General features: G+C 41.9%; 1 protein-coding gene across 1 annotated transcript; it reads left to right on the plus strand.

Moving 5' to 3' along the window:
* The first annotated feature begins 674 nt into the window (after positions 1–674).
* Positions 675–26614, plus strand: extl3 (exostosin-like glycosyltransferase 3). The gene is made up of 6 exons (XM_034527884.1): positions 675–854; positions 19433–22047; positions 22721–22848; positions 23622–23766; positions 23894–24022; positions 25333–26614. The coding sequence occupies exons 2-6, from the start codon at positions 19912–19914 to the stop codon at positions 25540–25542; spliced, it is 2748 nt and encodes a 915-aa protein (XP_034383775.1). The 5' UTR covers positions 675–854; positions 19433–19911; the 3' UTR covers positions 25543–26614.
* The last annotated feature ends 1370 nt before the right edge of the window (positions 26615–27984 follow it).

Consider the following 27984-nt stretch of genomic DNA (forward strand, 5'->3'; position numbering starts at 1 on the left):
TGAGTCTTCTTTTACAGCTATTCGTGTGCGTTTGCTGCCCCACGGACTCACTGCTGACGCCTATAGTGTTGGACTGCAAGTTCCAGCTCACTCGGGACCGAAAGGGGCTTATTGGTCCGGACACTCAATCAAATGTCTTCATTTAAGTTTTCCAAATACACACGCAAGCGAGCAGCCAGAGAATGAGAACACATGGGCACAAGTACAAATAATAAAATAATAATAAACAAAATCAGTTAATATAGCAAAATGAAGATGTACCATCAAGTTAGAATTGCGGACTAATAACACATTTCCATTCAGATTAACAGATAATAACTAAATTATCTTTAGTTTAATATTAACAAATATGACATATGTTAGATTCTGTATCTCACTTAGTCACTTGGTTATATGTGTACGTATATTGTCAATGACAATTACTAAATGTACTGCCATTCATAAAAATAAAGGATTCATTATTTTGTTTTTTGTTAAGTTCAAGTGTATTTCTTCATTATTATATTTCATATGCTGCGTTTCAGCAACGTCTTCTGATACAATTTCCCACACCCTCATTCGTTTTTCACGTTGACCACTTGGTGGAGCTTTTCCCCAATATTTCAATATCGTTTGGACGACACGTTTAGTAAACACCGTTTCCCACAATGCTTTGCGGCGCGCTGTAGGCGCTGTTTGTCCAGCCATCGCTCCAACAATGCAGCTTTTAATGGTGCTGTGAGCGGCGCGAGCTGAAAACGCAGCAACACCGCAGGCTGTAGTCGTTCAGATTCAGCACAGCAGGATTTTTAACCGTTTGACAAACCTGCCACGCGGCTCCGACTTTTTGGGACATCCTCGACTCTTCTGCTTGGGTGAGTAGCAACTGAAGCTAACGTCGGTACGCCAGTGGAGTTTGCAGCAAATGCATTTTGTTATGTTCGTCGCTGGCTAGCAGGCTAGCTAATTGGCCAGATGAGACATATGGCCCCTTGTGTCTTTTCCCTGCAACCCCCGGCGGTCCTTATTTAATACCAACGTGGCGGCTCCACTGTCCTCATTGAGTTGTAGATGCGGGGTTTCTAACGGGACGGAATATAAGAGGCTGACGGTTTCTAGAACGACTTTGGGGCAGTTGTGTCGTTCTCTGTGGCGGCTGCAAGTCTGTTTTGCTTTGATCACGGCTGAGGCTCACGTCAACCAAAGCCGGTGCACCGGTGCTTTAACAAGATGTTAACTTGCATGGCACAGACCGACGCTATGTGTGGTCTGTATGTGACTGCCACACACGTTGGGGAATCTAAACACATTTTATAATGTGCCACCCCCCATTTGGATTTTCAAACCTCCAAAACGTGCCGCTCTTTGACAATGAGTATGAAATGTCACGCCTATAGCTCCATCCGATTATTGCCAAGCATACTCATTGGCTTGATATTGCATACCAATTAGGAAAACCATTAAGAGCATATTGTTAAGTCATCAGGCTTTTATACACCGACGATTGTTTCTGCGACACACTCGTCAGCACTCTTAATACTGCGATTATTATTGACGACTCCATTAGAAAACTAGGAATTGGGAAAAGGGTGTTCTGTTTGCTGTGGTCGGATAAAGGTGAGGGTCTCTCATATTTGAATAACATGTTTGAAATGTTGCTCTGTCAGTCATGCTGTGCCTTTTGCCTTTGAGCAAGGCAGCAATAACTGTAATAATTGATTTGCTATGAAATTCAGAGTGACTTGCCATAGAGGAGATCATCAGGTATTGCAGCTCTCTTTGACTTCACTCATTCCTACTGTATTGATTCCATATAATATAGCTGAAATGTAAAAAGAATAAGTTGCTGCCAAACGTTTTATTTTGTCCCATCTATATAAATGAGAGTATCTCATTGGACCATTACAACCTACAAGTAGGTAGGATGTATTGCAGGGTTGCATCAGCAGAGCAATCCAGAGGATATGAGAGGAATGGCGTGAGCCGACCTCTTGTAGTTTGGGAAATGTACCCCAGTTGCCTCTATTATGGCCATGCTTAGGATGTTAGTGGGAACACTGGGGTTTTCCTGTCAGGGGCATTGCTTTTATGACTTGTTTCAGTAACCAGTGAATCAGTTTTCAATTAGCATTCTGAGCCCAAAGTCGATCTCTTAACGGTGGTCAGACCAGAGTTGTTTGCCCAGAGCTGTGTGGTCAGTTCATTTGTGGCTGTAAACATCATCAGAGCATTGCTTTGTGCATTTTACTATGAATGAGGATGCTTTTGTAATATATCATAGATCATGATTTTAAATATATATGAGTCATTTTCATTGTAGGTTATTATTTATATATTATCTCAAAGTATGAAACTCAGTTGGAAAATACAGTTATTGTCCTGAATCTGATGATGTAGAGAACACTAAGAAGGACTTGCACAGAACTGGTTATGTGAAACACAAAATATTCCCCTGATGTAGAGGCAGTCAAAGATTATTCACAGGGGTTACTGTGGCTCAGTGGAAGAGCGAGGTCGTCCTTCGAACGGGGGTTCAAACCGTGGCTCTGCTAGTCCATGTCGGTGTGTCCTTGGGCAAGACCCAAATGGCTCCCGTAGCTGTGCCTGGTTGGGAATGGTTAGATAGTCCTGACGGGCAGGTGGCACCTCGCATGGTAGCCCCTGTCATTAGTGTGTGAATGATGACATGTAGTGTTAAAGCGCTTTGAGTGGTCGGAACACTAGAAAAGGGCTTTACAAGAACAGTCCAGTTACCTTTTACCATCACTGTCACTCCCAGTCCAAGAGTCATCAATTTGTAGTAATATGTCAGCTATATTTGTCGGGCATTATGGAATCAATGTGTGAGGTGTTTATAGATTATTGTAGTTTTTGTAGGTGATTTGCCTCGTACAGTCAGTTTGTGACAGTATCACATCACAGCAGATGCTCGCGTTGGTTTGGTTTCAGATGGGTGTTTTTAGTTGGAGGCATTCTTTTCTGCTCTGAGATATAAACAACAGCACTTTGTAATTTCAATGTTTGTAAACGGCGAACTAAGAAAAAGCCTCAGTTAATGTAGATCTGTCCCAAACTAAGATGGTCGTTTGGGTTTTTTATAATAGTTATCACCTTGTTAATATATAGACACATTTGTGATTTAAACTCCCCCTGTTATGTTAGATTGGACCACAGCATGCGTTAATATGACTATTAGGCACTGTGAATCCCTTTGTGGACAAGGATATTGATCTTTTTCTCAGAGGAGCGTTATTACCATGCTGTCTGTGAGTGATTTTTATTTTTTCACTTGTGGTCACATGGTAATTAACAAATGCCACAATGCAGAGTAATTGCAAATTCAGCATTTCATTATGTGTTAAGATTCTTATAATGTGCTGCCCTCATTTAACAATTGGACGCCTGCCTGGTGAATGTTGGATTATTGTTGAATATTTTGGCCTGTGACGGATGTTGATAGTCAGAAATACACAAAAGAAATACCATTGAGCTGCTAGATTTGAAAGGCATTTGCTTGCAAGTTAAACCTCAAATGTGGGTGTGGTTGATGAAATATAAAAGCCCAAGTGCCTGTTTCAATTTTATTTGACCACCCTATTTAAAGTGGCTCTAATTTACATTTTTCAAATAACAATGTATCAAATGACAATGTGAAAGGGGTCATTGGACATCTCTCTTTTAGCTTCACAGAGTTTTAAAACGAGTTTCATATGATTGTGCAGGGCCCCAGCAGGTAGCTGATTTCAGCATTAAAGCTGTAAAAACCTGCTCGGCACCAAACAGCCAATCAAATATGTGCTGAAAGTGATAAAGTTTAACTTGCACAGCAGCTGGATCTGTACGGACCGACTATGGTCCGTTACCCCGCTGATAAAAAGTCCTTCCATCTGTTGTCAAAGGTGCCAGTGCTCATAGCATGTTTAGATATGAACAGTTGACCTGACTATTATCGTTGCTTGTAAAAATTAATGTAGTGCTTGTTATGTTTGTCATTTCAGTGCAAATAGTGGTCCCCAAACTGCTGTATTACCTCTACTTGGCTTCTTTAAGAGTTAACATGTGTATACGGAGGTTTTGGAAACAATGACATGGACTACATAGTTCTCCAATCTGCCTGTTGAAGCACAATTAGGCCTGTGTCTCCTGAGGTAGAATGACAAGACCATTCAAAGGGCTTCCTCCTGAGCCCTCTGGCTGGCCTGTGGTGTGTAAGGGATGTGGTTTGACAGTGCTGCGCATTACTAGCCTAATGTCAGGGAGTACACTTCTTTATCGCAGCCCGGATTTGTGGTTTTACTACGATATTGTTTCGCTGTCCAGAGAAAGATACTCTTTCTGTGGTGTTGAACTTCGAGGCTTAGACATTAATTGCCATGTTCTTGTGATGAGGGTCTGGATGAATCATCAAATCCAGCCGCCGACTCTTGACTTGCATTCTGTCGAACTGTCCTGCTCTTGCCTGACAGAGTGTCGAGGTACAGAGTGTTGAGCTCCTCTTCTCTAATGAACATCTGCAGGAAGAGTTAGGCTACATTAACCTCGGACAGATTGTTCTGTATGTTTATTAAATGACAGCAAGGTTTTATTTTTATTTTTTATTATTATGCAAAAGAGAACAGAATGGCGTGAAAAGAAATACTGACTGGAACAGATGTGGCAGCTTGGAACAGTTGGAGCAGAATGCTGGGAAAAGAGAGATGGCAGGACTAGTTTTACTTTTGGCACAGTAAGCAAACAGCAACTCTCCGTGCCATGACTGCTAGTCAAGCAGTAGGATTTCTCAGCTAATTCATTTTCCAAGCAGAAATATTTCCTCAAATAGAAACATCATTGGCCTCCCTCCAGTGGACCTTAGTTGTGCATGTCACTGTCAAGTTTAACGTAAGTGCCTTAAGTGAAGGAAGCAGTTAAAAATAAACTACGCTGCAAGGCGAAAGTAAATATTTGATTGTCGGTACTTTTAGTTTTAAACAAATCACGCTCCAGATAGTGGCCATTTTGATCACACAATCACTTTCCACTTGTTGTTGACATGTCAATTTCAAGCCCAGCGCATTTGTAAGGCCGAATGGACGTTAACAACGTGACTGAAAGTAGTGCGAATGCCCTTCGCTGACACTCGGGTGCAATCTCTTTTGGGATGGTACATTGCAAATAATACTCTTGTGTCAAGGGCTAATCACCCTGGCTCCCCTCCCACAATCCACCAGTGTCTGGGGGACGAGGCTTGCGGGGTTCTGGCAGCTATTGTCGGGCTGAGTCAATCTGTTATGGTCTACGCCGGCATGCACAGGAGGGGGAGAGCTCTCAGAAGGACACAGCAAGCGAGGCTGCTGCCACTGCTACGGAAAGATAACAAGAGGATTTATTTGTTAGGGCAGGATTTCTGGGTTTGTGTGTTCGTTTTGCTGTTTTCTATGTAAAGTATGTGATGGGGAAAGCCAGGTTGACGGAGGGAAATGTTTTATGAACACAATATGTCAATAAAACGTATGATAGTGGAGCCAAAACAATTAGTCGACAGACCAAAAATATCGCTCACCAACAATCTTGGCAATCGTTGATGATCTTTTTAATAATTGTCTTTCATTCTTCAAGGAAAAAACGACGATTGGCTGCTTCTCCCTGTGTTATATTGTTAAAAAAGTACTATATTTTAGTTTTGACTGTTGGTCGGACAAAACAAGACTTTTCATGTTGATGATGATTTCTTCTACTAAATATTTGAACGATTAATTGTGAAACTAATCAGAGATTACTAAGATTAGAAAAACTAGTTAATAAATAAACTTCTTACGGCAGAAACAATATTATTTACTGCAATATGCCAAAAAAAACAACTGGAGTGGGAAATAGATTCAAGTGTACTTTCATTCATATGTCTCGCTCATAATGCTCATGTACTGCAAGTTATTCAGTGTTCATGTGTCAGCTGCATGTCCTGCATTGTGCCAGTCATTATTTGTTTTCTTTAAAAAAAGAAATCAGTCAATCTTTTCAAAACTGTTTTATGTTTACAAAATAAATGCCAGTGACTTTTAAGATATTTATGCAAGCAGCATCAAAGTGTAATGTTTAAATTGGCCTCATTGAATGAGGACAGTTCTCGAAGGATGTAAATAACTTTTGACTGTTATTCAGACTTTCTACGTGATTATCGTGGATTACAAACAAGTCTGGATTTAACCAAATTGCTGATATTGCGGGGCTGGAACAGACTGGTTGTTAATGCTGGGAGAGGGAATTGGCAGAGACCTCGAGAATTAGATTCAGTCGCAGAGCCCTTGTATGTTATTCTGTATATCTGAGTCTGCTCTGGAAAAGTTTGTTTTGGCAGACTTTAATCTGTGAGCAATTCAAAGATGTTGCATGTAGATATTAACAGGTGACAACAGCTGTTGGTCTCTCTCCATATGTGGACAGTTGTTCACCATCACATAGTGATCCGCAGGAAGGATGACGCTTGTTATATTTGTCCCCAGTCTCCCAATGTGCTCACATTAAACCTATCCTTGAATGTACTGGTCTGTTCATCTTTAAAGTATTGTGTCTCTCAAGTTGTAATGATAGAAGTAGGTTTTAAGGCTTTAGGCTGTAGTACCTACCCTCACGCTTCTCTCCTTTCCTCGCTCCACATAACCCGTCCAATAAGATAACCACTCTGTACTTTGATTAGTACAAACCCCACATGTGTGTTGTGAGTCTAAGAAGTTTTGATATTTTTAACACATTTTTAGCAAAAAATATATCTTGAAAATTTCAACACAATTTAGTATCCATTGCAAAAGCTACAAACATTTCCCCTTTTAACATTTGTGCAATAGTTTTGTTTTGTGTTTGAATTTGTCAACCTTCAGAGATAGAGATGCACATTTTATGACATGTATTCAATGCAAAATCAGAGAAGGTTACACTGAGTCATAAGAACAGGTTTAGTAAACACCAAGTTGCTTGAATGATAAACAAAAAAACACAAATTATAAAGCGTTCTTCAGTGTTACTCAGCAAACTGCAACTTCCAGCTCCATTAGAGGATATTAATTTGATCAGAATAGATGCGTTGGACATACTTAACAATTAATTAACATTTATTCAAAATTGCTATTGCCTACAGTAAATATCTTTAATGTTATCAGATAAATGTAAAACTCCAGATGCTAGCGTGAGCCTCAGATAGCTTAATCCAGAGTTCATCAACAGGACAGTGCGAGGCTCGCTGTCTCGCTGTCGCTCACGTCCCTCGTCTTGATGCCTGGTCTACATTATCAGTTAATATGTTTTTAATTGTTTAAATCATTAACGCAATTAACTGTTGCTTGATCGTTCAATGACATGCAGAGTCAGATCATTTATACCGTGATCGCTATCCCATTCACATCCCTGCTTGTGTTGGGCCACGGCAGCACTGCTTTGTGGCAGTATTGGATTTATATTAGATTTTTACATCATTGTGGTGTACCTTAACTTTACAGACATTCATAGCTGACTATTTTTCCCCATCAACGGATTCTCTAATGATTCAAATGTGTATAAAAAGCCTTGAAGTAGTGATGATAAAGCTTTCCTCAGAATTTGGAGATGAGGAGGTTCAGGTGCGTCTCCATGTACACCATGTACCTACTTATGTATAGAAAGACCGGATGTGGTGGACAATGTGCCTTTATCTGAATTTACCTTAGTTGTTGCTTCACTGAGAGACTAAAAGGTTTCCTGAGTCTTCACTGCAGTGAGCTTGATGTATTCAATCACTGACGCAGCTTCCGCTCTGTCTTGAATACAAAGAAACTCTTGGTGTTTCTTCATGCCCTCCTTCTGCTTCTTGCCTTGGACAAACTATTGCAACGGGAAGCTGTTGGAGTTCTTGTAGCTGTGAGCTGCTCGATTCACTTTGCTCCAGATGAAGCGTGATTATAGCCCAGGCTAGGGCTGCAACTAACAAATATTTTAATAATCGATTAATCTGTCTTATTTGTTCGATTAATCGATGAATCGAAACAAAAAAGCATTAATTTCCAACCCTTTATTCAACAGAACTTTGCCATAAAATGCACAGGTAACAGGTACTGTAAATTCAGGACTATAGAAAGCACCTATCTATAGGCCGCACCTGCTAATTTTTTTTAAAGAAATTGTACATAAATAAGACGCACTTGTCTATAAACTGCAGGAAAGGGGGCGTGGCTTGTCTCGGTAAAAACAATTATTTCCGCCGTTCACCACGGAATAAATAACCACTAGTTCTGCTTTATACTTGTTGTGGACATCCCATAAACGTCTGAATGTCTAACGCCCTGGTGTTTGGGTTCATAACATCACCCGTAGGCTCACACAGCTCGGAGAGTTTCACCGACTCCGTCTCGATAACTTCCGCTTCCAGCGCTGCCGGAGCAGCAGCATCCAGGAAGGAGGGGGGGGGGTCGGCGTGGCGCGGGGCGGGGCGTGGCTTGTCTCCGTAGAAACAGCCGTTCACCACCGGGGAAATAAGTTAGTTCTCACACAACGTTACGGGTCTCTCCGATGGTCTTTGCTCTACCGGCTTCTTTTTTTTTCTCTGCTCCGCTCCGCACTCAACTCTACTTTCTTTCTCTTTTTTTTTATACTCAAACATCTCCCGCGTCTTATTGGGTAGCGTAATAATCGCGCTACACAACGAATCGATAATGCAATTCGTTGCCAACTATTTTAATAATCGATTTTAATCGGATTTATTGATTCGTTATTGCAGTCCTAGCCCAGGCGACTAATCAAAGTTGTCCCTGCCATTCAAAGTTGTGACTTTGTGTCTTGGGAAAAGTCTCTTGACTAATGAAAGGACGTTAATTTAACACTGCATACATGGAGCATTTGATATGAAAAACCTAGACAACCTGTCATGTTTTGGCTGAAATTAGAGTATAAGTATAAAGCAGTTAATGCGAACATGAAATCCACAATGCTGATCCAGCTGAAGTAGCGAAAGACTATTGATCAACGAGGGCAATTGGGACATCATGGCTTGAAGAAAATGTATAAATTGTAGAACATTATTTTACAGTGTGTAAAATGTGACTAAGTACTGTATTCAGACAGTTATTTACAAGTTATATCATGAAAAAGTATTTAGGCAATAACATACTACTTGAGCCACAGAGTAGCCACACACAATATTAATAATAAATGAAGCCATCCTCATCATGAATCTGGTTTTAGTTTCTGTTTTAGGTGATGCTTTATGTGTTTCTGCCAGGGTGAACGGTGTGTGTGAGAGGCCTGTTTGTAGTCTCAGACTCTTACGTCCCTTTTCATCCCTAAAGTAATTATGGAGACGCGAATGGCTAAATGAGTACCATGTAGCAGCCTGTAATTTAATTGTTGGTAATGAATGGGTCAAATACTAGTTGCAGGCATTTGAGCACAGAAATCCCCTTCGAAGACGAGAGCTAGACAATGTAGTGTGTGCGTCATAAGGAGCACGGGCCTGTCTTATAACAGGATGAGAAGCTTGTTTGAACTTTGGTTAGTCAACGTTCAACTATATTAGACTTTGAAATCTGTTCAATAAATATTGGCAGGTCAGTGCTGGTCAGATATGAAAACCTGAATTTAAACGGCCGCTGCCAGTCTGAAGAAACTGAAAATGAAGCTTCACCCGAATGTTATTTCAAAGGTTTTTAATATACTGCAGAGAAACAAAACTAGTTTAGTCAGGGCTGCGTGACTATGGCTAAAATGCTAATCAAGATCGTTTGTCATTTTTTGAGATCATTATCATTTATCATGATTATTCATTGATTTTAGGAACTAAATATTTGTATTGCACTTTCACATTTAAATGAATGGAGCACTGCTTTCATTTTCGATATTGTGCGACATTCAACTGGTCCTTAATCACAGTGCATCTCCAAGAAGCAAAATGTTTTCCCCAAAATTAAAGCAATAGTGCCCTGCTTTCACTTTAGTATTGTGCAACATTCCTGGAAATTAATACATCTTAAAATAAGATTCTTCTTCCTTTTTTTCCTGTTTTTCCCATAGAATATGCAGTATGTTACTCTTTGACTCTGGACTGCAGCTGCAGCATTCAGGAAAGGCTTTCACAGGCTGCTCCTATAAATGAATGTCAAACAGATGACCCTCTTTAGTCTGACTGGTTTTATATGCCCTGCAGACCTGACTCACATGATCATTGTAGCTAACGTTAGCCAACACATCTCCATTGCCCCCTGATGGCTGGCTGTTAGCGTAGGAAGCGCTTGATTTGTTCTGCAGCTGACTTTTCTATGACGGGAGCACGCAGTTTAAATACCAATATCACAGTTAATCGTGTTCATTGTGGAAAGCAAAAATCCTGATTGCAATTCATCTTAGAATAATTATACAGCCGGGGGTTTAGTCAGGCCACAGTTTTAATACCTTTGGGTAATCAACTGAAACATTTGAGTGTCCTTAAAACTGTACTGGAACATTTTCATGTCCCAAAAGAATTATTCGTCCCTGTCCCTATAGTGAAAGTTAAATGTTGATAATAAAAGTAGTACTGATTTTGTTTCCTCCCCTGATCAGTAAACTATTTCAGCTCCAACATCACAGATTAATTTAGGAAACTCCTCACCAACAGTGCCGTCTAATCAAAAAAGCTAGGTCAGCTAATTTATTTGTGGGATCAGCAAACTGCCAACATATGTGCACAAGTATTACGCAACTTCAGAAGCAAATTATAGTTCATCTTTTGTCTCGGCATATATGATTTCCTTATTTCCCTCTCTCCTCTCGGTCTCCCTGTTAGACATGACTTGATTGGATGAAGTAAAATGGAAAATTTAGAAATCAATAGTGGCAAGAGCAAATATTCCAAAATAATCCTCCTCAGTCAGTCTAAACTTTAGTGCCTCCGCAGTTCCCTTTACAGATGTAGAAGACATTATAGAACTACACTTAACAGACACTTTAAAAAGACATTCAGCTCTTAAGCCATGCACAATATGAGCTCATAGTGCCATTAAATAGCCTCATTAGCACTCATAGATAATATTTAAATAGATAAATGACCAGACTCCAGGAATTGGAGAAGCCAAGAAATGCTATTCAAATGCTGCCTTTCACACCACATCAAGAATAATTAGTATTGAAACTGAAGTCTGCTCACTGACTGAACTCATCTACATCTGTATTGTAACTATGCAGCTTCAGTCTGTAACTTAAACACATTCACTGTTCTTCCCTTCCCTCTTCTGTGGACTGCCATCCTGGGGCAAACTTAATTATTTATTTATTTATTTTACATTAAAATAGACACATTTGTACAGCACTTTGGTTTTAAAAAATTCAGTCAATTTGATTTGACTTAAAGAAAATTAATTAAAGCCATAATTAAATGAAAAGAGGGAAAAGCAGCATTGAGTTGCTAACCCTGTCCTTTGTTGAAACCCAAAGGGCACATCATTAAATGTGTGCCTACTGTGTAAGTTTCTGGCAAAGGCGAAGCGAGTAAGAATTAAAACTCTTTTTTCAGCAGTTGGAGCTCATTATCAAAATGCGCGCTGTTGTGTGCTGAGAAGTGAGGGAGTCCTGTGCGTCTGTACATCTGCTCTGACTCTGTTTTACCAACACAGTGGGTCTCTCCTTACCCTTGTGGGGGCAGCTTCTTCCACGGCGGTTTTACAAGAGGCTTCAGAGACAGATTAGCTCTTGCTGCAAAGTCGGCGCGATACATTTAGTTTATCGCTCCTACAAACATAGACGGAGCCTCGTCAAGATGCTGACAGGTTGGTCGACAGTGGTGATAAAGTTGCCAGAAGAATTATCTGGATACATTTTAAATATGTTTTACCTTGGATTGTCTTTTAAAAGTTGAACATGTTCCCCGCAAGGACGTGGGGACCTTTTTTTGTTTTTAATTGCTCTCCTGTGTAATCGTTGTCATATTACAGGAGCTTTGGAGGTTGGGAGACACCCAGGCCCATCTGTCATTATGAACTCATTCCTTCTCTCTCTCTCTCTCTTTCTCTCTCAAGTTAGAAATACACAGACTCGTTGTGTGATGTTTGTTTTCCAAACAGGACAGTGAAGGGTGCGTTTCGTGTCTCTCTCTCTCTCTCTATATATATATATATATATATATATATATATATATATATAGTAGAAAGTGGTCCACATGGAGGGCAACCTTAATTGCTCTTGAATACCCCTGATGATCATAACGACCTCACAGTCCTCTCTTCAGCCTTATTAGATAATTAAAGGAGCAGCAGGAAGCAGCACCCACCAGTGTCACTGGGAAGTTTGAAGTGCTGATACAGGGTTTGGTACTCAAAGTTTAATTCCATTATTTAAACTGTACTCAACTAAATCTCTTAAATTTGGCCTGTATGGCAAAGTTTAGTTTTCAAGAAAGCACATAAATCCAAGTCTAAAACGGGAAAATAATGTTTATTAAACATGCACACTATTCTGGATTTAATCTTATTTGGGATACAATGTTTAGATGGAATATGGGACACCCAGTTGTTTATATCTTTCCATATAATGTTCTGATAGATTTCCAGATTGTCTGCATTATTGCAGTTATGTCTGACACTCCCACATTAGTTAAGGATGCACCAGGTTTGGTTTGGACTTAATGCTCTGCTGGATTTGACTTGTTCATTTGATCACCAGTAAAAAGAAAAAAAGAAAAGAAAAGATAATTTGAGAAATCATGTACCGGTAGTTCATTTTCTGTATTACTGTTATCGTTTTCACTTGCACGTGAAAGTATCTTTTTTAATTTATTTTGTTCACTGTCAAATAAACCTTCTTCCACCAGAGGCATTTTAACTTGAGGTGAAACTGTGCACGTTAACAATGGCTCAGTTCCATTAAGTGTCCCAAGCTATTCAGTGAGCCAGCGTGCACAATACCAGAGCCACCTCTTGGTGGAATGCAGGTATATTTAATGTTAATAAATACAGCTGTGCTTTTCCTACTGTGACAAACCACCGTTTAAAGGTCATAATGGAGTTGACATTGCAAATATTGATCAGAAACCTGGTGGAGGTGTGTGTTTCAATCGGAGCACCAGCCATCGTATTCAGGTTTCTCAAAACTGTAGTGGGATTGTTAAAATTGTCAATCCCAATCTGGAAACCCCACTCTAAAGTAGTTGTTTTGTCCAATTTGGTGATGTAAAATCCTCGCAATGGATGTTAGAAAGGAATGAATACTACTTTGTTAAGGTAGAAGTCGGCTACCAATCAAAAATCCTTTGTCATTGCATGTCAAACACACACTTATCTTTTTCAGGGTCAAACAATCAGACACACAGACAAGAAAATTGAGCACAAGCTTCAATCACACGGGAGATTTTCACAGCCACACTTGGCTCCCTCACTTCACCTGTTCTCAATATAAGTGAAAAACTGGCATTTGATGATCCGAATCATCAAAATGGTTGTCGGTTAATTTGCATTTTGTTTACCAACTCATTGTTTCGGCACCAATCTCTCTGAGATTGTAAGATCTAAAGAAATAATATAATAAAAAAAGTTCTGACTTTTCATTACTTATTTGAGAACTACTCCACAGCCCTACAGGCATGTCTGTAATTTACCAGTAAAAAAAAAGTCCTTGAGATGGCTCAGTCAGCCGTCTGCAGATAAGCTGTGATCCATGGCTTCAACGGCTGCTCCCCTCACACAACCCTGTGACTGTGCTTTCCCCTGCAGCTGCTTCCATCTTTTCCCTGCATCACCTCCATGGGGAGTGCCCTACCTCGATCCTCTCCATGAAATCACAATTAATTATTTGAAGGGTTGTCTGCCAGCGCAATGAGCCAGAGCCCCTTAAGGGGAGAAATGCATCGGGGTAACCTGGAGTCCCAGAAGCCACGATGCGTTTCTGAAGTGCAGCAGCATCACTCCAGAGGCCCGTGTGCTCACTGCTGCAATCAGCTCGAATTGTGTATTTGGATTTAAAATCACTCGCATGCTTCAGTTTTGACTAGTATCTCTTTTTTTTCCTCCTTTTTTTTTTTTAACTTAGAGTAGAGCTTAGGACTGCAACTAATGAATATGTAAAATCAAATGTCTGAATTTGTAAATAATGCCTCACAATTACCTAAAGCCCACGATGAAATCGCCAAATCTCTTGTTTTGTCCAAATAACAGACTCAAAGTTATTCAAATATTAAACATTTTACTGAGTAAAGCAGCACATCTACACATCATAAGAGCTGGAGGAAGGAAGTATTTGCTATTTTATAGTACAGGCTACAATCACACTAATCACTTTTTTTGTCAGTCAGCCTTTCGACAGCTCCATGTTGGGGACAGAATGGAATGATTAGTGAGACAATGTATGACTATAAATGCTAGGAAAATACAAAATAAACACTCTCATCCCTCAGCACCTATTGTAATATAATATATGTTATTGTTAAATAACAAACTATTTTTCTTATTGATATATCTACAGTATATTTAACCCACTTACCGCTGCTGTGGAAGTGATGAGGGGCTGACTTCAGAGAAATACTCTGGTATTAACATGTGTAAGATCAAAACGCAGCAGAAAGAGACCTTCGTCTTTGGCCATGTGGTTTGGATAGAGTGTAAGTGGTTGAAAATATGGGCACAGCTGTGTTGTGTCTTGGATACATGCATACAATTTGTGATAGTGTTGTTCTTGAGAAGGCAATGTCTGTCATTTGGTTAGTCCACCTCTTCTGTCCAGGCTGAAATATCTCTACCACGGTTCAGTAAATTGCCATCATTTATTGTTCATACATTCATGGTCACCAGAGAATGAATCCTGCTGAACTTGATGATCCCCAGACTTTTTCCTCGAGTATCACAAGGTTCAAGTCTTTGTTTTTTATTGAAACGTCCCAACATTCAGTGTGCAATCAGTACTTTATAACATAAAAATTATAATAATATAAAGATTTAGTGTTTACCCAACCAGACTAACTGATTATGAAGGAGGCTGTCTGACAAATTACAGATTGCTTTATGCCAGTTTGTCTTTGTTTATAATAAATTTTTCAGACTGATGCAGCAGCAAGTCATAGATTAGGCAGTGGTGTGGAAAATCACTCTTAAAGTCAGTCTTATCATTAGAAGAAGATATTTATTTCCTTCAAAGAAAATTCAAAGATCCATCTTCTTAATATTTCAGTCCTTGCAGCACCTTCCTCTTTGAGCCTTGCTTAGCCGGGCACTTATTAAAGATGCAAGCTGTTCGATCTTCCTGTCAGCCCTTAAATTCATTACTATCTGTCTGAAGCTCAGTCAGAGGCCTCACAGACACGCGGGGAAAAACAAACGCCATCACTCTGTTTTGTGGCGAGACATGTCACATGCTCCTCAGAAACGTCCACATTCACGAGCTGTCTCCAGATGCCTTTCCCCGTCTTCCCCCACATGAGATGCGACCCTCGAATTGAGTTAATTAAGGTTAAGAACCTGTTGTAGTTGGATGTCAATTCTGTTCTTCTCGTTTCTTCGTAGAGGAATTTCAGGACCGTCTCAGAAAACCAGCGTGCAGAGAGGCTGTTCAAACATTTATACAAGCGCTTGCTCTCAAATATCTTGAAAGTAGCGTCCCACTTCTTCATTCAGGCTCTGAGCTCGGCATCTGCGACTGTTATTCTTTTGACTTCAGATAAAGATATTCTGCCTAAATCCTCTTGGTATTAATCACAACATGATGAATCTCTTGAGTGCCTGCAAACTTTTTATTCTCTCACGCTCTCTGACTTGAGCCAAGAACTTGATCTTTATTGACACTGAAACCCCGTGTTAGATGCATCTCGTCAGTTTCCATACCTCTAAATCAAATTAACAGACTGCTAGACAAATACAGTCTGCGTTATTCATAGGCCTGAGCTGTGATTTGCTGACTAAGTGATCCCTTGCACAATGCTGCAAAAGGTTTTTTTTTTTTATCTGGGTCATCGGTGTCAGCGGTCTTAGCTTCTCCTGTCCTCTGAAAAGACGACAGACCACTTGATATGAGGCGACCTTGAGTGCCTCGGCGACCTTGAGTGCCTTGAAAGGCGCCTTATAAAACAAATGTATTATTATTATTATTATTATTATTTGAACGTGTTGCTGGATTTTGCCTTCTGAAAAGTGGCTGGATATTTGTATTGATTTTCAGTATGAGTAATGGAACATTTCCTCTCACTATAATAAACAGATTACTCGTCATAGGAAGTAAGTCTACATTGCAAAATCTTTGCAAAGAATAATATCATGTGTTACTTGGTCCCTGCAGCCATAGTTCATACAGCCTAAAATACTGGATCGGGGTTTGGCAAGTTTTGAGTCTATCCACTGATCCGATATCGCATTATCATATCCTATTCATCAGCTCACTTACACTTCATACGCACATCAATGCATGTCACTCACTGCCCAATCCATACATCCTGCATGGGTCGTGAAAAGCATCAACTTCTTTCTCATCTCTGGTGAGAGTTGTACATGTGCAGCACAGATTGAGCAGGCGCTAGTGGAGAGTACCATTTTGTCAGATATTTTACGTTGGAAAAGTATGCAAGGATTTAGTTTTGAGAGAGTTGCCAATTTCAACACCAGAAATTGTATAATCATTTTTTTTTTTTACAAAGGGTGCAACCTGCACCTGGCTATACAACAATGATATATCATATGCATGCAGGGTTAGTAGGATGCAGCAGGTAAAAAATATATTTTTTCTTGTTGTTTTTGACCAACTGGTATCAGAGTTTGTGAAAGACAAATTGGACTTGGAACTTGGCCTCATTTAAAATTGTTACTGCAGACTGTGGTGACGGCAAGGACGAGCATATCAGTATCTCTCTCTTTGAGTGCAAATATATTCTATAGCGCTCTTTTCCACCTTGTATGCCGAAGGCCTTTAAGGGAAAATAGTGTGCGTGCGTGTGTGTGTGCGTGTTGCTCTGTTTCCCAGACTCAGCCACGGGCAGAACTTTTAAACCAGCATGTTTTGGGCTCCGGATTAGGCCTCGGAACAGCGCTTGCCAACATCTGGCTGGCATTACTCCTGTGACACTGGCAGTCATGCAGCAATTAATCAGACTGTTGTGATAGTCGCCCCTCGGGCACATCACGAAGCAGCAGGATGAGGGTCAGCGTTCAGAGGGTCTCGTGTCCTTGGAGTTTTGACTGTACATGTTCCTTCCTCACTTCACTGAACAGCCCTGACCTGTAGATACTTGTTAGCACCAGAGCATCTTTAATGTTGACCTGGGTTGCTCTTGTCTCCTTATTTGACTGGCTGCACCTTTTTGTAGCCAATCGTACACCGTACATTCACCTCTGTATCTAATGCATGCTGATGCTCCGTAATTGCTGCTTGAGATGGCAGTTAGCATAGTCAGCCTCTAGTCAGTAGCTCGGTATTTTAAATGCAGATTCATCCAGCTAATGCAGAAGTATTCATGCTTAGTGCTGCTGGAAGCCCAACTGTATTATGATTGATGATGGGAATCAGAAGGCAATATGTTTCAGTTGTTCTGGCAGGTATTTTTGTGGTACACTGAATCTGCGACCTTCAAATAAAACTTAAACACCAAGGGTTGAAATGATTAGTCGAAATCAATCATCAACAATAATAGATTATATAAAATTGAATATCTTTGGGTTTTGGACATCTGAAGATGGGACTTTGGGCTCTTGGAAATATATCTTTATACATCTTTAAATTTCTTTAGGTTTTGGATTATTGTTTAAACAAAATAAAGAAGGTGAAGACCTTGGATCTGGTGAATTATAATTGCCAGTTTTCATTATTAACCGTCATAATAATGAATCCCTTAATTGAGAAAATAATATGGCAATGTATAGATGATGAAAATAATTGTTAGATTCAGTAAAATATGTAGACAGTGTTTGAAGATGTCATAAAGTCATAAAGCATAGCCTTATGGTATGTAAGTTATCCGGTGCATTCAGACGTGCAGCTACAAGCAGACAAGTAGCAGCAGGATGGCGGTCATTTGAGGCAAGACAAAATCACGTGCCTGCCATGTGATTGGCCAGTACCTAGTCACATTCCTCTCCTTGACAGAGACATACACACACACACACACACACACACACACACACACACACACACACATACACACACGCATGCCAGCTGTGTTGCAAGATGCTATTTTTCAGGAGTCGGGGGGAGAAAGTAATCTCTAAACATCAGAAATGTCCGTCCCATGGAGGCAGCATGGAGAAATGATTACTTGACTGAGACACAATGAGAGATGGCTTTTCTCCTATGTTTGTTTTAAAGATGGTATCTGTCTAGGTTTTGATCTAACCAGGCAGCAATGAAAACGTTACAATCACAGAGGTTTCAATTCACCAGGAATAATATCCTTATCCTTATGTCGGCAAAAGGTAAACACTACCTGCGCTCCTTTTCGCCCCGACAACTGTCACTGAGATGCCCTGCTTTATCGAGGCTCCCGCTCAGTGTTGTGAGGCCAGCACTGTATTCAATGATGGTTGTTTGGCACTTGGCCTATCGAACATCCTCGGGGCTTGTGCTGTGGTCTGATAACGACATGGAGCTCAGAATGCAGACTGCCTGCTGCTTGTGGAAAGAAACGATCTGAGCTGAAACTTTAGTTATGCTCCCGATGTAAGAATCTTTTGGTGATATTCACGCCTGTTTAAGGGGGCTTAAATAACATCCTGTTTTGCTGTGGATTTTAGCCCAGAGATATTTTTTTCAAAACCATCTGCACACTGAAAACACAACTCCCGCAGTCTTGGATCTTTTTTTGATTATTTTTTTTAACCCACTCCCAACTGGCGAGGACAATGTTATTCTCTCATTGATCTTAAGATAAATAACAAGCAATTATATCCAAAGGGCTCACCTACATTTAACTTTGAAGCATCTTGAAAACGGTGTGATGGCAACATTAAAGTAGTCTGCATCAGAAGGTGGAGCTGGTTTCCTTCATAAAAGCCTGAGCCGTTAACTCTTCTGAGGCAGCGAAGAGAAATTCACATCACTTTCTAAGATGGACTGTTATCAGGGATGCTCAGTAATTTGAGTCTGTGATGAGGCCTTTTAATGAGTTTTGCTGGAGGTGATTGTGGTGTTGGCTCTCCCTGTTCTCTTTCTCTGTGACCCTGTGGTATTCTGCAGCACACTGATTTCTTTTTTCCTAGACTAATCAATCATGCACATAATGCAGTGGAAAAAAGGATGAGCTGCACAGCCTGTTTTACAAAGAAACATTTACAGTAGCTGCCTATGGAAATCCTGACTATAAATAAATGTTACTGCGGACCTTACCTTAACCGTGTAACATTTCAGAAGCCTTTACTTATTAATGCAAAATACAAAAGTGTTTGTTTTACTAAAAGTAGCTTGAAGTTTGGCTTTGTCGCTTCAACCTGTTAAATCCAGCTATTCTTTATTATAGTTAATTAGTAGTTTAATTATTGTCAGTAATGTTTTTTTTTATGTTGTTCTCTCCCAGGTTCCTGTTTTGAGAAGAGACGATTTTAGAGGCCGCATCTCCAGAGGAATACCTGACAAGGGGCCAGAAAATGAGCTCAACCCAGATAGAAGCAACTAGTCTAACCAGCTATCTCACCGAGCTGTGAGCAGCCATGCCCTCCCTTCATCAACCATCGAAGGGAACCCTTGTCGAGATGCGGGACTGTTTTCTGACATAGATTTGGAAGAAGTGGAATCTCGCAACAGAAATGGCATTTGTTTGTGTGGGCTATAACGCATCGGAGTACATATTAGAATACAGGTGAGGCTGATACCCACAGGACTCGTAACAGGAGGTAAACAGCCTCAGATGACCTTTGCACAAGGACAGAGCCACAGCCCAGCTTTGATGATTTAGTATCCATCCCACTACCTTGCTGACAAGGTCGTATCATGGCTGCTGCTGATCCCCATAGCAACGGTTGCTTGGTTGGGCGAGGAGCAGACTGAGAGTCAACAATGCAGCGTAACGGTGGTGGCGGGGGTGCCGGTGGCCAGCCATGGGTGCTACGCCGTGTGCGTCTCACCTGGCTCAGTTTCATGCTCTTCTTCATCCTGGTTTTCTTCCCACTCATTGCCCACTACTACCTCACTACCATTGACGAAGCTGGGGGTCCTGATAAGCGCATCTTCGGGCCGCGGCCCGGTGGTGAACTGTGTGAGGCGAAACATGTGCAGGACCTGTGCCGAATCCGCGAGTCAGTCAGCGAGGAGCTGCTGCAGCTGGAGGCCAAGAGGCAGGAGCTCAACGGGGAGATCGCCCGACTCAACCTGCGCATTGAGGCCTGCAAGCGAAGCATTGACAGCGCCAAGCAGGATCTGCTGCAGCTGAAGAACGTTATAAGCCAGACAGAGCATTCCTATAAAGAACTAATGGCCCAGAACCAGCCAAAGTTATCACTACCAGTCAGGCTGCTGCCAGACAAGGAGGACCTGGGACTGCCACCACCCAAGTCTGCCCGCTCCTGCCGCCTACGCTCCTGCTTTGACTATGCGCGCTGCCCTCTTACCTCTGGCTTTCCTGTGTATGTCTACGACACAGGCTCCTATCAATGGGCGGATTATCTTGACCCACTGGTGAAGCAGGCTTTCGCAGCATCAGTTAAGAGCAACATTTATATAACTGATAACCCCAGCATTGCTTGTCTGTATTTAGTGCTGGTAGGGGAGCTACAAGAGTCCTCCTCCCCACCGCCATCTCCTTCAGAGCTGGAAAAGCAACTAAAAGCTCTCCCTTACTGGAGGTCTGATGGGCACAATCATGTACTGGTGCATTTCTCCAGAAAGTCCATGACTCAGAACTTTCTCTATAATGTGAGCACAGGTCGGGCGGCAGTTGCTCAGTCCACCTTCCTGGAGCAGCAGTACCGCGAGGGCTTCGACTTGGTTGTCTCCCCACTGGTTCATGCCCTTTCCGAACCAAATTTTTTGGAAGTGCCCCCTCAAGTTCCCGTAAAGAGGAAATACCTCTTTACCTTCCAGGGGGAGAGGGTGGAGTCACTGAGGAGCAGCTTACAGGAGGCACCCCCCCAGTCTTTCGAGGAGGAAATGGAAGGAGACCCACCAGCCGACTACGACGATCGCATCATCGGCACCTTAAAGGCAGTGCAGGACAGCCACTTGGATCAGGTGCTGGTGGAGTTCACCTGCAAGAACCCACAGCCGAGTTTGCTGACTGAGTGGGCTCTCTGTGGAGAGAGGGAGGACAGGCTGGAGGTCCTCAAGGCTTCAACTTTTGGCTTGGTGATTTCTCCAGGAGACGGACAGCTAGTGGCCTCAGCAGGCTGTGGGATGAGGCTCTTTGAGGCCCTCGAAGTAGGGACCATTCCAGTTGTGCTAGGGGACCACTCCAAACTACCATATCACCAGTTTATTCGCTGGAGTGAAGCAGCCATTATCGTCCCAAAGCCTCGTGTCACAGAGCTACACTTCCTGCTACGCAGCCTATCAGACAATGACATGTTGGCGATGAGGCGTCAGGGCCGCTTTCTGTGGGAGACCTACTTCTCCACCACGGAGAATGTTCTTAACACCCTCCTGGCCAGCATCAGAACCAGCGTCCAGGTTCCTGCCGCACCCATCAAAGAAGAGCCCGCCCACGAGATTCCCCACAAAGCCGGGAAGATGGCAGGAACTGATGCCAACCTGGCTGACAATGGAGATCTGGATTTGGGTCCTGTTGAGACAGAGCCCCCCTACGCCTCTCCACGCTTCCTCCGCAACTTCACATACACAGCTTCAGACACTTATAGAACGTGGAACCGGGCCCCAGGACCTTTCCATCTGTTCCCTCACACTCCTCTGGACCCTGTGCTGCCGTCTGAAGCCAAATTCCTTGGCTCAGGTACTGGGTTTAGGCCTATTGGTGGAGGTACGGGAGGCTCGGGGAAGGAGTTTCAGGCAGCTCTCGGAGGAAATGTGCCCCGAGAACAATTCACCGTGGTGATGCTGACTTATGAGAGGGAGGAGGTGCTGATGAACTCTCTGGAGAGACTGAATGGACTGCCGTACCTCAACAAGGTCGTGGTGGTGTGGAACTCGCCCAAGCCTCCTTCAGATGACCTGCTGTGGCCGGACATCGGCCTGCCGATTGTGGTGAGTGCTCCGTCAGAAAAAGTTCAACAAACGTAAACATATTTATCTAAATGGCGTTGGTTTCTTTTATAAGGAATTCATCTCCTTCTCATCCTGTTTCTCTGAAGTGCAACAAAGTAACCTGAAGTACATCACATTGAGCTGTTTGGATCGGTGCCTCTTTGAAACTCAGCAGGAGTCCACACCAATTACCAGCAGCTTTACTAAAAAGATGTGAAGAAGTCTGACATCCATGAATAATACAATTTGTGCTTTTGAATTGAGCCTGAAAAATCTAATATTCATGCGGTTCATATTCACACCATTAGTTTGTGACAGGGACATGTGGTGCACTGTGAAAGAGGAGCTAAAGAATCAGTCGGTGCAAGGAGATACTTTGGTACCTTGCTCCTACAGTATATTTACTGTTTCTGTAGGGCACATGTAAACCTAGACCATATGACAACCCCAAAAAGCACTTAAACCCATGTATGGAATACCTCTAAGCCGCTAATACCGCTAAGATGAGTCTTACTGAAGAGTCAAATGCAGTCTGGTGCCATGAAACAGTCACAAACTATGTTAATGTTATCTGTTAGTGCAGTTATATCCTGTAGGTGATGTCGAAGTACATCTTGTTGTGTGTAGCTGCAGTTTCTCTGCGTTACATTTCTTAATGTATCTTCGCCTGCAGGTTGTCCGCACAGACAAGAACAGCCTCAACAACCGCTTTCTTCCCTGGGACGCCGTGGAAACCGAGGCCATCCTATCGATTGACGATGACGCTCATCTCCGCCACGATGAGATCATGTTCGGGTTCAGGTCAGTGATGGTGACAGAAGGCAATGGACTCATATATTCAAGGGAAACACCCTATAGACAACAGTTGCTATCACTTTAAGCTCTGGTAACATACACGTGAATAAATAGAAAAATACACTTGCATAACATTTCTTCCTAATTAATGACAATTATCAATTTTGTGCAACACCTCTCCCAGACTACGACTTCAGTGCTGTAACAGCTTGGCGTGTGTGTGTTGTCTTTTGTCATTAATGATTTCAAACCTGAATATTTCCTCGCCTCCACCCTCGCCAAACAGGAAACATTACACAGCAGCTGACTGTTGGACCTTTTTAAGTGATTAGATTGCTTTTTAGAAATGTCTTTCATCTTCTGTATTTGTAGAAGGAGTTCCAAGAATCTAATTGGCTTTAACTTAAACACAGTGTTTTGTCTAAGACTTTCCTGCCGTTACTTGGCTACATGATGTGTAAATAAGAGCCAAGAGAGACACTTTGTTTTTAAATATACGAGTAGAAGACAACCGAATGGTTACTTAATTGCTCCCAAGAGGCAAATAGTTGTCTCATTGCTTGTACACAGTAGAATTTAAACAGATGGATGTAAAAGGGTGGTATATGAACAGACACACACTTGGAAACCAAACTAATGACCATTTCAAGAAAATGGTGACAAGTAACAATAATAGAAACTCATCTATAAAAGACTGATTAATTCTGCCCAGTCACGTCTTAATTACTTGATGGAGAGTGAGGAATTGTGCTGACTTAGTGCTCTGCGGTGTCTGACAGAGTGTGGCGTGAGGCCAGAGATCGTATCGTGGGTTTCCCCGGGAGGTATCATGCATGGGACGTGAATCACCAGTCCTGGCTGTACAACTCCAACTACTCCTGTGAGCTCTCCATGGTCCTGACAGGAGCTGCTTTCTTCCATAAGGTCAGATCGTATACTCCTCACCACTCTCCAAAAGAAAATGACATGCAGCATTTAACTAAATTGATATTGTCGCCGTCGCATGGCAATATCATTCACTTGTGCCCCTGCGTGTTTGTGCTTTTTATAGTACTACGCCTACTTGTACTCCTACGTGATGCCCCAAGCCATCAGGGACATGGTGGACGACTACATAAACTGCGAGGACATTGCCATGAACTTCCTGGTCTCGCACATCACCCGCAAACCACCCATCAAGGTCAGTGACGGAGAGCACGCAGTCCGGCTGTGCTCAGCTCGGCACCTGCACACTTTGTGTCCCCCTCAGGGCCCTGTATATTTCTATTTTTGCCCACTTAGCCTTGCCATTACTCAAACTGACATATCCAATATTCCACACAAATGATAAATCAAAAACACAAGATCGAATGTGTGAGTTAGGGCTGATTTGTCCACTGGATTTTTATCGGAAGGACATTTGTTCAGCTTTGCATATTGGCTAGACAAATAATTATAGCAATGAAGCCGTTGGACCAAAAATGTTATTGCAGCCCTCCGTTTAAGTTCTTTTTGATTTAGTGGCGTGTTAATATTCAAGGGTATTTCAGAGGGGAATTAAGGGCTGCTTTGAAGGAGTGTGTTGCATGATAGCAATTCGCTGTTCGGAATAAGCCTTGTGAATAATGAATTTGGGGCAAGTTTGAATGCGGAGGCCTAAATATTTCTCTTTTAGCCCAAATTAAATTGTTTTTATGAATCGCTGGTGATGAATTAAAAATAATCAAACTCATCTTTTTGGGATACTTGTATTTATTTTCACCTTTTATGTAGTTTTAAAGGGTAACGTAATACCCTTTAAAACTACATAAAATACACCCTGGACCCTATAATCCCACGTTTTCGTGTCTAAGTGACCAATAGGAACACCGATTTTGAAACTGAGTCCAGTATTGAGGAATAAGGCTGTAGTTGGTAGTTGCTAAACGGACTGCAGTTTAATCAGCCAGTTGCTCTCTCAACGTGCGTGTTGCCCCGGACAGGTTCAGGGTCCGATGTGGTCTGACGAGGACCCTTCAAGGAATAAAACGCTTTTCTTATTATTGTCATGTGACTTGTTACCGGAATACGTGAGTCGGAGAGAAGAGTTTATGTTTCAATTTCTGAGCTGAATATTTAGCTGATCCTTGTCTGTCATATCAGCTCATCATCACTGAACATATCCTCAAAAATAATCTCTAGAATTGAGTGGGAATTCTGAAACGGCGTTGTTCTTTTATTGTAGTGTAGAGCTGGTTATTGGTAGTAGTATGAGTAAAATAGAAGATCTGATTTGTCTACAAATAATATATAACCCCATTTAGCTCGCTAACTCAAATGTTCAGCCTTTTAGGATGAGGACTAGACTGCCTCACGAGTTTAGCAAAGGTTATGAAGCATAACTGTCCCCAAATCCAATAAAGAGCTGCTGACATTTAACGCAGACAGCGTTCCAGATTGAGACGCATTGTAGGTGCAAGTTGTGAAAAGGATCCCCCACAGACTGACGGTCTCTCCTTCTATCCTCGTCAGGTGACATCGCGTTGGACCTTCCGCTGTCCCGGCTGCCCTCAGGCCCTGTCACACGACGACTCGCATTTCCACGAACGGCACAAGTGCATCAACTTCTTCGTCAAGGTGTACGGCTACATGCCGCTGCTGTACACGCAGTTCCGCGTGGACTCTGTGCTGTTTAAGACTCGTTTGCCCCACGACAAGACCAAGTGCTTCAAGTTCATCTAGCATCGGGCTGAGTGGCCCAGCAAAGAGCCCGAAGCAGAGAGGACTGAAGGACTGGAAGTATTTATGAGACCAGCAGCTCCCAGTGCGAGCAGTGATGAGGATGGATGGACAGATAAATGCACAGAAGGAAAGTTTGGGGTTAGGATTTTGCCAGGGGGAAGAAACAAGTTAACCGTAACAGCTGTTTGCTTGGTATTCTAATCCACAACTCAGAAAATCTGAGGAGAGGAAGCTAAAAGGAACCACTGCCAACAAAATAAGCCTTTTCACTCCTCCTTATTCATGTTCTTCAATCATCAACCACTACAGATGTCATTTGCACCTCTCAACGGCCTGCTGAGGAAAGAGGATGGTTGTACACAGTGTACAGAGATTCTCCCACGATAAACTCGACCTGACTGGATACATCAGTTACTGGCGGACGGATGTCCGGCTGCGTTCGGCCCAGCAGCTTGTTGAGTTTCAGTAAGTAGAGCAAAGGTGGCAGCAGCACATGGTCTCTATCTACAGTACTTCTTGTACATGGACATGATGGAAGCACTGATGGTCAGAAGCATTTTATTGAACAATCTTTCTTTTCTTTTCTTTCTTTCTTTTAAAACAAAATAATGTCTAAATGTATCAAATCTGTCGACAGAACGTTCTCCAGAGCCTCTGCCTGTGGGAGATCCGACACAGGCGCGTTAGTCCGAAAACGAGACAGGACCTTATCTGAAGAGTTGGCCCAATCATGTTTTAGTAGTGTTACGTTTTCAAGAAGGAATTCTCTTCATCGGTCACCATAATGCCTCAAATGTGTCATGAAAACCAGCCACCATTGTGTCATTTTGTTCTGCTTACAGGATCTGCACTCTTTGATGAGTGGTTGAAACGGCCTGTTTTTTATGCTATAGGGCGTTTACTAATGTTTGTAAAATTGGTCTGAGGTTGAAGTAGTCATGTTTAAATGTTATAATATGAACCAATCAACGGTTACAATGTCCCTTGCTGAAGTGCAACAAAGTCAAGAATCACAGCTGCCAACATATGTTGTAATTATAAAGAAGATTAAATGTAGTATTAAGATTATGGTTAAAAAAAAAAAAGAAGCTCAAAGGGAGTAGCTTGACATGATAGGAAATAAACGTACTTGCTTTGCGGCAGGGAGTCAGATGAGATTGTTGTCTTCGCCTCTCAAATCTGTTGAGTAAGCTTTGTTTGCTTTCCTGGACCACAAGGACTACCGGCTCGGTCCAAAGGTACCAAAATCCGAATCTCTGAAGCTCACTAATTAACATCTTGTTTGTTTAAAGTGTTTCCAGATATTCTCATCTAACTCTCCAACAGAGACCAAATAAGCATAAACTATTAAACTATTGTCTTAATATATTGCCAGTTCTGGTTTTGAGACGGAAGTATTCGATATGTCCCGCCATGGTTATGTCGCCCTTTCCCAGCTCAGACAGAAACGTCACTTTATGGTGTCGCCTTGTTGGTTTCACTTTGTTTTTTTTACCATTGCTTGATGAATGTTTTCTTTGCCAAATCGGTACGATGTGGCTGCTTTACAGCAGTGTGAACGGGTGCAGTCTGGTTCCCGTATCCACTCTGCATGGTACTTTTTAGGATCCTTTGTGTTTTAGATCCAAAGTCCTTATTTTGACCAGACTTAATTCTTGTAATCTGAACAAAAAATCAACCGAATCAGATCCCTTTTTTTAAAAAGATATATTTGGATAGGTTTATTTTCATTTTTTTTTCCTTCAAAAAGGTTCTAACTGTGAGGATGCTTTTATGACACAAAAACTCCCATAAGTCCATGGTTCCTGTATATTTATTGAATATATTATTAAAAAAAACATTTTTTTAAACCGATAATGACACATTCAATAAAATGACAAGACATTGTAGTTTATTAGTCCTTTTATAGCAAAGAGGTTCCAACCTGATTGAGCCATGAGCGTACGTCTGTGCCAAGGAAAACGTGCGTGTGCCACTGAATGCTGGAGGAGGAACTTAACTGACCTGAGAGCAGCACCCGGGCCGACCGACGTGTTTTATAGACGTCAAGGTGACCCGATTGTCCTCAGCTGAGCTTCTGCAGCAGCCAGCTGGCGAGCAGTAAAGTGTCTTTGAAGCCAGACGGCTACCTGCACCAGGTGGCTGCTGCTGCTGCTCTCTGGCCTCCAGTGAAATATGCAAATATTTGATAAGCATTTTTAGCTCCCGGATAAATAAAGAGCCACATTTCTAATTACGCTGATATAAATTGGCCATACAGCTCAAAACAAATCCAAATTCACACTTGTGCTGCACCAGAGATGGAAAAAACCAGCCGGTTTCCAAACCTCGTCTCACCTGAAAACCTTTTAGTGAAGCTCTCGGGCCTCTTAATTACCCGGCTGACTAAACCTGTCCTGGGGCATGAATGGGGTCAGCTGGTACGTTGGAAGTCAAAGCCTC

This window comes from Cyclopterus lumpus, chromosome 24 (genome assembly GCF_009769545.1).
Source record: "Cyclopterus lumpus isolate fCycLum1 chromosome 24, fCycLum1.pri, whole genome shotgun sequence".
Classification (NCBI taxonomy): domain Eukaryota; kingdom Metazoa; phylum Chordata; class Actinopteri; order Perciformes; family Cyclopteridae; genus Cyclopterus; species Cyclopterus lumpus.